Source organism: Sorghum bicolor, chromosome 3 (genome assembly GCF_000003195.3).
Source record: "Sorghum bicolor cultivar BTx623 chromosome 3, Sorghum_bicolor_NCBIv3, whole genome shotgun sequence".
NCBI lineage: Eukaryota > Viridiplantae > Streptophyta > Magnoliopsida > Poales > Poaceae > Sorghum > Sorghum bicolor.
Window position 1 is genome coordinate 72,319,420 of NC_012872.2, and position 10,254 is coordinate 72,329,673.

At 43.2% G+C, this 10,254-nt stretch overlaps 1 protein-coding gene across 1 annotated transcript; it reads right to left on the reverse strand.

Annotated features, from left to right (window-relative positions):
* LOC8081306 (probable esterase PIR7A) lies at nt 716-2,373 on the reverse strand. Its single transcript, XM_002459006.2, has 3 exons — nt 1,945-2,373; nt 1,538-1,675; nt 716-1,297 (listed from the first exon to the last, which is right to left on the reverse strand). Exons 1-3 carry the CDS (start codon nt 2,326-2,328, stop codon nt 1,010-1,012), a joined length of 810 nt encoding a protein of 269 aa, XP_002459051.2. The 5' UTR covers nt 2,329-2,373; the 3' UTR covers nt 716-1,009.

The following is a 10,254-nucleotide window of genomic DNA, read 5'->3' on the forward strand; positions in this document are numbered from 1 at the left end:
ACTTGGCAGTCGGCGGCGCGGGGGACACGACATGAGCAACACGGCGCTATGTGGGCTGCCGCATAAGCCTGCAAAAGCAAGCGCCATGGCGTGGGCTGCCGCAAGTGCCCGCAAAAGTTCTTGCGGCTCGTGCGGATGCGGGGCGGGCTGACCGCCGCCGCCCCACCTGCATCCTTAGATGGAGCCGAGCGTTGAAGCCTCAAAGCGATCCTAGACGCATGATTGTGTTTGAAGCCTATGGGGGTGTTTTTCAGCCATTGATTTTAATGAAGACAATTTGCTTGGTGTATTTTTCTGGGTGCATTATGATTAGAGTCTCTCAACGGGTGACACATTCTTGGGTGGACCTAGTATAATTTTGAATGGTCCATTATAGTAGAGATAACGAATACCCATTGCTGCACTTGGGAGAAATTATGCATCGCAGTTCAATACATACGGTAAAAAACAATCTTCAAGACCGTTCTTTTTTTTTTAAAAAAAAAAGCTACCACTACCATCAATTGTAAAAATAGAACTTCTCCTGATAAAGCATATTTAATCGTCCTGAAAAGGTATTTGTAGTGACGGCCGTCAGTCCGCCACCGGCAGTTACAATATGCCACCGATGCAATCCAGGATGTGAGTGAACCTTCAGGTCAGGAATCACCTCAACTCGTCAACAAAAGGGGGGAAAAGAAAAAAAAGGAAACATCGTGGACAAGCGCAAAGAAGAGAACAGTCAAACGCGACAAAGAAAATGTTGGGATTAAAGAAAACGTGCATGTCCCGTCGCTCACATCGGCCAAAACAACTCCACATGGCACATCCATCAGCGACGGGATAAGAAAACAAATCACAGTATAATTGTCGACGGGCGGGCAATCACTCGGATTACAGATAAATTCAATTAGCACCTCTAACACTTTTTTGATGAAATCGTCACTAACACTTGAAACTGTAAGTGTTTGTCTTACTACCAACCAAAAGTGTTTTTCTCTCACGATCAATCAGCGAATAATATTTCCACTCAGTGGCACCTGTCGGCAATCCTGACCAGAACTTCACAGACCTCCGTCGGTTTGGAGAGCATGGCCATGTGATCAGCTCCGGCGATCTCCTCGACGTCCGTACCAGGGCTGAGGTCCACCGTCTGCCGCTGCATCTCCTCGGTGTTGCTTGTGTCAGCTTTGGCAATCACAAACACCCTCTTCACCGACCCGAAGTTGGCATGCGTGAGCAGCGTCTCGTCCTTCATCGTTGGGTCGTCCATGAACTGGAAGCCGGGTCTTATCAACAGCTTCCCTAGTTCAAGATCCTGCACAAATCAATTCAAAATTAGTACTACTGTGGTTTAGACTCTATAAACATTTTTTTGCGAAGATTTGATTCATTTAGTAAACATACAAAGTACTATCTCTTTTATATGTTCGTTCCCAATGGTAAAGGAAGTGATATTGTGTGTTTGTAAAAAAAATACTTTTCATGTTACTAACATACAATTGAGAACAGTAATTACATGTATGTAGTTTATTTTGGGAGAAAACAGGTCTGTTACCTCGGCAGGGCATTGATCATACAATTTGGATGCCAATAAGTTGGGACCAAGTAGAAGTGCAGTTTGAGGCCCCTGCTCTGTGTTCAGAACCGTCGTTGTGCTGTCCATGAAAAAATCTGGTTTGATCGCCCTCTTGAACTAGCACCAATGAATACAAAAGATATTGTTACCACTACCATGGTTACAGCTGATGCATATATTAATCAAGCGTGGATGCACAACGAAGCAGCTGATGAACAAATTGGCTATATGACATATGAAGCATTTCCCCCCAAAAAAGAATGATACTACTGCCGGTTCTTTCTTCTGATCATCATCAGAAAACATGGCAAACTGACCATCAAGTAACGGAATCACGGCAGCCGGTGATGTTAATTTCCTGACGAAAAAAAGGAATTGGAGCTGACCTCTTCGATGGTGACGCCCATGTGGCTGCCAACGCGGGGCATGGAGGCGGCCAGGAACACGGCGGCGGCGACCTTGCCCGGGAACCTCTCCATGGCGAGGGCGACGCTGAGCCCGCCGAGGCTGTGGCCCACCAGGACGAGCCTGTCGCCGTCGGGGGCCGCGGCCACCGCGTCCAGCAGCGGCCGCGAGTAGTCCTCGAACGACGCCACCTCGTGGAGGCGCGCCGGGTGCACCCCAGACGCGGCCATGTCGAGCGCCGTCGCCCGGTGACCCGCGGCGCGCAGCCGCGCCACCACCTTGTACCAGCACCACGCGCCGTGGGCCAGGCCGTGCACCAGGATGAAGTGCTTGCCGCCGCCGCTCTCCATCTGCCGGTCGGTCATGCCGCTCCCAGGCCAGGTCTGCTGCAGTTTGGGCCTGAATTTTTTATTCATCAAACCATCGCCCGCTTTCGTGTGTGGGCCGATGGGAAAGTAGTAGCTGTCAGTGTGTGCCCCACTCATACAAATTTATCATTTTTTATCCAAAGATAAATGTTTATATAGAACTATAATTCCAAAAATTTTCAAGATTCTCCGTCACATCGAATCTTTATACGCATACATAGAGCATTAAATGTAGACGAAAACAAAAACTAATTGCACAGTTTAGCTGTAATTTGCGAGACGAATTTTTTGAGCCTAGTTACTCTGTAATTGGACAATAATGGTCACATACAAACGAAAGTGCTATAACAGACAAAGTTAAATTTTTCACGAACTGAGGCCTTGTTTAGTTCTGAAAAAAATTCAGATTTTGGTACTTTAGTATTTTTGTTTTTATTTGACAAACATTATTCAATCATAGACTAACTAGGCTCAAAAGATTCATCTTGTGATTTGCAGGCAAACTATGTAGTTAACTTTTATTTTCGTCTATATATAATACTTCATGCATGTACCCTAAGATTCGATGTGACTGAGAATCTTAAAAAAATTGGTTTTTAAACTAGCCTGAACAGACCGTGTTCGATAGGAGCCCCTGCCGGCTGCAGTCGAACACAAATGTCATGTTAGCCCCCATCAGTAGTAGCACTACGGCAACACTTGTGAGGCCTGCTGCTTATTATAAATGTAACGGTTTAAAGATCTAGCTTAATATAACCAAACAAGCTAGAGTTGCTCCGCGCTTGGGCATATGCGACAATGGAACTAATATTAATCTAAGAATGATCCGCTGAATATGAACAAAAAATCTAATAATTAACTATGATAGCTCACTTACATCCATGAGTGATCCGCTGAATATCACAGTGGACAACAGTTTTCACTAGTTAGACACAGAGGAGGAAAGTTGGTTCAAAAAGACACCACAAGAGGAAAAGAGGAAAGTGAGGTTCAAAAAGACACAGTAGTTCCAAGAAAGTTGTGGGGCAGTAGTACTGTGGAAGTTAGGTTAAGAAAGACATCATGGTTACACAACAACACTAGAGGAGGCCAACACCAAATACAAGGTCAAACTAGCTTTCCAAAGACAGTAATTTGTACAGTTGTACCTCTTTGGATCATGTGCAACTATGCAAGTATGCAGTATATAGAGAAACATGTTGGCAACGATGATTTTGATGGCTAGATTATGGGTATATTTTCAGCTCGCTGTGTAATGTAAGGACATGATTTTTTTTGGGAAGAAAAATAGATGTCATGCACTTGATTGAAATGGGTTTAAACTGCTGTATTACTAGTACCGAATATATTTACTAGCAATATATAATATTATTGATGGGTCTATCATTGGACAGCTATGCTACGTATTTGTTATTCTACTTTTATTGTATTGTGGCTTTTATATGTATGTTTTTGGCACTACTATTTTATACGAAATCAACCTGGATTTTTGTCAAAATTGGCTATTGAATCTGATGTTATATGTTATTGTAATATGTTTGGTTCTTTCAATAAAAATACCATAACCGAACTGAAAAAACCGATACCAAATTAGCTTGGTATCGAATTTTTTTAGAACAGATCGATATCAGTTTCCTTAGAAACCGAAATTGTATGAGTACTAAGGAACCGATTACCGAATGCCTAAGGTGAATGGCAAAGCCATGCAGAAACATTCACAATTGTAGCACTATTGTGGAGAATCGCAAAGGCTCTAATTGGTTTACCCAACTATCCTAAGGTGAAAGCCTAGTTTGGTTTTGGATAATTGATGAAACCCTAGTACTAACCTCTATACTAAGTGTGTGTAGACTTAATGAGGTTGGTACATGCCAAGTGATGGAGCAAGTGATGATCATGGTGATGATGGTGATGACCACAAGATGATCAAGTGCTCAACTTGGAAAAGAAGAAAGAGAAAAACAAAACCCTATGGAGATCAAGGCAAAGGTATTGCTTAGGGTTTTGGTTTTGGTGATCAAGACACCATAGAGGGTGTGATCACATTTAGGATAGATAGTCGTACTATAAAGAGGGGAATTCTTTGGCTAAGCGGTTATCAAGTGCCACTAGGTGTCATTGTTCTTGTACATGCATTTAGAACCTAGTGAGCTAACTTAACTCCTTCGAAAGAAAATGTTTGTGAAAATGCTAACACACGTGCACTTGTTGGTACACACTTTGTGGTGTTGGCACACTTTGAGAAAGAGGTGGAGTTTGAAGAGTAGAGAGAGGATGGGTTCGGCGCTTTTCAAGAAAATGAAGTGCATATTTTCTATTGCGCCGGTGGGAAATTTGGAGAAGTCGCGGGAGTGTTCCTCGCTGAGAAACACTCACTGGACGCTGGCCGTTGAGGCACCGGACGTAGAGGCTTTGCGTCCGGTGTGCTGTGGTGCTAGGGTTAAGCACCAGACGCAGGGTGACTCCTGTTCATGCGTCCGGTGCTATCTGACTTCGGCCGGAGTGCTTGACTGGAAGCACCGGACACTCAGGGAGCGTCCGGTGGTGTGCGTCTGGTGCCCTACGTGTCTTGCAATGCTATCTGGGTTTAAGACTGGTGAGCACCGGACGTGCTCAGCGTCCGGTGACCTCGCGCATTTGCAGACCTCTATGTGTTTAGGACCGGTGTACACCGGACGCGTCCGGTGGCATCTTGCTCAGCGTCCGGTGCTCTGCAGGTTACCGTTAGACTCTAACACAAGTTTTTCAGAAGGCGACACGTGGCTGACTTTGGAGCACCGGACGCAGGTGTTGAGCGTCCGGTGCCCCTTTAAGAGCGTCCAGTGACCCCGAGTTTTGCCCAGTGAAAGAGCCAACGGCTCTATTTGTTTGAGGGGCTATATATACGTGTTTCGCTGGCTTGGAGCTTACTCTCTTGGCATTCTAACATACTTGACATCCTTGTGAGCCTAAGCAAACTCCTCCCACTCATCTCCTTCATAGATTAAACATCTTTGTGAGATTAGGAGTGATTCCAAGTGTATTTGTTTGAGTGATTGCATCTAGTGGCACTTGGAGATCGATTTGGCTGCGGTTTTCTTGTTACTCTTGCTGGTTGCCGCCACCTAGACGGCTTGGAGCAGCGGAGGAGGATTGGCACGAGTTGGTGATTGTTCGTGGCCATCTCCCGGCGATTGTGAGAGGTTTGTGCCTACCTCGGCGGAGAGCCAAAGGCAACATTCGTGGATTGCTCGTGTCATTGAGCTACCTCACTTATGGGTAGGTTCTTGTGGTGTCCTAGTGAGGACGAGGTTCGTGCTGCACCTCTTAGCCACCGAACCACCAAGTGTTGGTCGACACAACGGGGACGTAGCGTGTCGGCAAGCACGTGAACCTCGGGAGAAAATCGTGTGTCTCCATTGTGATTGTACCTTGGATTTCTCCCGGTGATTGGACTTCTTTTATTGATTGGTTCATCCCCTCTACGCGGTAGTATATAGATCAAACCTTCTCTTTTACTTTCTTGTAAACTAGAGTAGCTTACTTTCTTGTATAGAAACTTTAGGTAGCTCTCTAGTGTAAGTAGAGACATAGCTCTTGTGTGCCTAGTGATCATATCAACTAGAATTGTTGGATAGGTGGCTTGCAAACACCCCTTTAGAGCTAGAGCAAAAAACTTCGCTTTGTTATTTACTACCTCTTGCTCTAGTGTTTTTATAGAATTTTTAAATAGGCTATTCACCCCCCCTCTAGCCATATTAGGACCTTTCATAACGGCACTCACAATGCAAGACTCTATCATAGAGTCCAAGAGATAATTAATTATATATTGTTTATAGTATTTTGCTAATTAATGTGGGAGCATAATTATTGAAGAAAGAGGTAGAAAAAATAAGACTCGAAGTCTTATTTAGACTTTAAATCCACATTGTTCGAGGTAATAAATAACTTTAGACTCTATGATAGAGTCTGCATTGTGAGTTCCTAAGGATTCAGAGGCCTGGAAGGGCCGGCGGGTACCAAACTGGCCTTTATGACAGATAGCAAGAATTCGAACAATTACCCGGTTAAAGCATTTAAAGTAGTCTTTATAAAGCTCACAATCTAAATCAATTAGAGTCATTATTATTTTAGCTTTCCAACAATAATTTTATATCTTATTTGCACTTTAGAGAACTATTCTTGTTTCATAAGATTTGTATATATTAAAAAAATAGAATAGAAAATGATTATATTTGGATAACCAAATAAATAAGTTGTTAGAGCAACTAAAAAAGAGGAGGTAAATGGTTTCATAAAGACAAATATGGTTATTAATAATTAAAAATGTATTCAGTAAACTTTTAAAAGCTTCTTAAAAATCAACAAATAGTACTTTTAGTCATGATTTTTCAGCAAACAAATAGAATCTAATTGCTCTTCAATCTGGAAAAATTCACTTGCTACAATGGAAACGCAATCTTAAAGGCTCTTCAAATCTAGTCTCCATCCTAGAAACCTATTCAAAAATAAATTAACTAAAAGCCTCTTAAAATTTTGTTGCTATCTAATAAAAAAATCGCTTGCTACATATGGAAACACAGCCTAAAAGCCGCTTGCTACATATGGAAACACAGCCTAAAAGCCTCTCCAAATCCGCTTGACATGTTGCTGTTGTGGAACATAAGCAAAACTCTCTTGCGGTCTCACCCAACTACAATTGAGAGAGGCGAAACAGAGCGCATCGGTCTCCGCCAGCAGAGACAACAGTCTTCCTCACCTCCGATGGCCCATGGGGCTTCGAGAGGTGGAGAGTGCTGCTCTCTCACAAGTCGGTGGTAGGAGTCCTAGTTCTAGGGTTAGGTTTCCGACGACGCGATCGAGGCAGGAGATTTAACTTTTTACCATTATAATGATTGTCACCTCCTCAAATATTATCTTAACAGTTGCCACTACAATATTGCCAAGGAATAGAAAGAAAGTGATACAAAAATATCATATTTAGTGACGTGACATGCTTGCCCCACACTTCAGGTTAGATCTGAGTCAGCATGGGTGTATCAAATGACCACACCTGCCCCTGCCGACTACCTGCTTCCGTTGGTGACGGCGCCATGTGCAGGATCAGCCCAAGGTTTAGACTGCCGTGGCTCGCTCGAGCACTTGCTTGCTGCGGTAGCCAAGGTGGTCCCCACCTAGCGCATCACCTTCACCAAGGGGAACATCCCCCGAGCGGTCCTTCAAGGTGGACTGGAAGCGCAAGCCAACGTCCAACGCCGCGTCAACCAGGTGAGCCAGCTGTCATGACGCTCATCTTCAGCCAGGTCATCAACACCTTCGCGATGCCCCCACCGACGACGTCCTACGCCGCGTCAACCAGAAGAGCCAACTGTCGACGACGACAATGGCTTAGCTTGTTTAGTTTGCGTGCGTGCCATTCTCCATGACAACTTGACAAGTATGCCTTTAGGCCTTGTTTAGTTCCGAAAAGTGAAAACTATTCGGTACTGTAGCACTTTCGTTTGTTTGTGACAAATATTATCCAATCATGGACTAACTAGAATCAAAAGATTCGTCTCGTGATTTACAGCTAAACTGTGTAATTAGTTTTTGTTTTCATCTATATTTAATGTTTCATGCATGTGCCACAAGATTCGATGTGACGAGAAATCTTGAAAACTTTTTGATTTTCAGGATGAACTAAACAAGGCCACAGTGGAAACATTTTCCGGCGAACACGAGCCATTTTTTTTAAAAAAAAACTAAACGAGAGTTGCTGAGAATCTTATATACACTAAAGCATGTGTCATGGCAAGGACCAGGCGTATGCAAAGGCAGGGACAAAGGGACAAGAGAGCGGGGACACAAGAGACATTTCACATACCCTCTGTTGTCTGGATCCAATTTAAAGTGCAGCGCTGGCGTGCCGCCTCAGTGAATGTGGTATTTTCATATCAGTTCTCTCTATTTTATGGTAAGTTGTATTAGCATCTGTTAGAGTGCTATCTGGAGAGTCGCTAATCACTGTAAATTTCCCGATCGAGACAGCGGCATCAAAGAATAAGGTCCTCTCATACTCTTACATGAGTCGAGAGTGGATCAAGTTTGACTTCCCCTCGGAGTTTGTTGACAGCAAACTTTGATCCAAGATTAGAGAAGCTCGAGGTGCATACCCCGCCAATGTTTCTTCACCTATGTTATCCCGATACTTCTCTAAATCGTCGTACCGGTATCGCGATACGTATCCGATACAGCGATACGCCGCCGATATGGTATCGGAGAAGTATCGGGGAAATAGAGAAATAAAAATAAATAAAATAAATCCGATACTTCGTCGATACTAGACCGATATCTTTCCGATACTTCCCAACCCATAACCTCACAGATTGAAGTCCATCAAGTCAGCAGTCCATTTTTGTGGCCCATTTACACAGCACTAAACCCTACTAGCCACCACACGTACACAATAGATGTAGTAGCGGACTTAGCCTAAAACTTATAGTATCCTAATATTTATTATTCTACTGTAAGGATATTAAAAATAATATTTAGTTTTCTATTAGTGTGAAACCAAGTATCTTAAATGCTTCATGGTACTAGCAATGTCTATATTTTGTCATCTCTATTTGTTGATTGTTCTACTATAGTGAAAATTATTCTTAATAGGAGTATTCTGATTTTTTTTATATTTATATACTTGCCGTATCCGCGTATCCCTGTTTTCTGAAAATGCCGTATCAACGTATCGCCCTGTCGGTGTCGCCATATCCGTGCAACGTAGTTCTTCACCGACGACTTCAAACCGCACGGGTGACAAAAGCGGCTCTATTCAAAGCTTTCTAGCGACGGGGTTTCTGTGCTCTTAGCGCCGGTGATGGCCGGCGAAGTTCGCCGATATGGTTTGATTGCACAGCGACAAGGGACTTGTATTTTTTCTAGGATTTCTGTGCACTTTTGTTGGGTCAACTGCCTGTGATCTTCAGCATACCTTTAATTCAGTTATAAATCGCGTGATATTCAAAACGTATCCCGCGAGCACAATCAGCATTTGACTGAAACCATAAATTTCTATATCTTTTGCAGTTAAAATTCTTTGCTGCGGTTAACATGTTAAATCTTTGTCGCAAGTAAATATGTTTACTTGAATAGCACAAGCAATTCACTTATTCAAACTTAAATAGCAAAAATGGAGAAATTTGCTATTATAGGATGCCAAACGTGTGGGTTTCGCTATAATAGGATTCTAAACATCTGCTTCGCTATAACGACTCTCGAAACATTGACACTTCGCTATTATAACATCATGACCTTTAAATAGACAAATTGAACTCAAATCTCTTCAAATTCAAATATTTTTATTTAATCACAGAACTGCCCTTAGAGCGGCGGCTGCTGCTGCCTGGCCGGCGCTGCTGCCTGCCTGTGGGAAGGAGGGAGGGTGCCGGTCTCTTGCGTCGGGAAACCAGTAGGTCACGGCTAGCAACTGAAAGGTCCCGTGGTGAAGAGGTATAGCAGAATGACAGTTCTGTGATTAAATGAAAATATTTGAATTTAAAGATATTTGAGTTCAATTTGTCTATTTGAAGGCCACGATGTTATAATAGCAAAGTGTTAATGTTTCGAGAGTCGTTACAGCGATGCAGATGTTTAGAATTCTATTATAGCGAAACCCATACCTTTTCTCGCAAAAATGGACTCGCAAAATGTGCTTGGTTGAGCACTTTCAGCCAAATGTTCTTAAGACTTACTAGACCAGCCTCAACGAGGGGAGGAAACCTCGCCCCTCAGCTGATCTGAAGACCAAAAGATTTCTTCTCCGAGCAACGCAACACCTCCATTGCCATTGAATCGGACAAAGGGGCTGCCTGAATCGTTGCTCGTTCAAAATCATTCAGAAACTTGTGATGTATTTTAAAAAAAATCTCATTATTTTAACAGTTTTAAACGAGCGAGCGTGTAGGTCGA

Coding starts and splice junctions, on each gene's coding strand:
- LOC8081306 (XM_002459006.2), bottom strand. CDS start 2,328: ATGACCGACCGGCAGATGGAGAGCGGCGGCGGCAAGCACTTCATCCTG. Junction 1,676..1,944: donor TGGGCGTCACCATCGAAGAG/GTCAGCTCCAAT, acceptor CATTGGTGCTAG/TTCAAGAGGGCGATCAAACC. Junction 1,298..1,537: donor ATGATCAATGCCCTGCCGAG/GTAACAGACCTG, acceptor TGATTTGTGCAG/GATCTTGAACTAGGGAAGCT.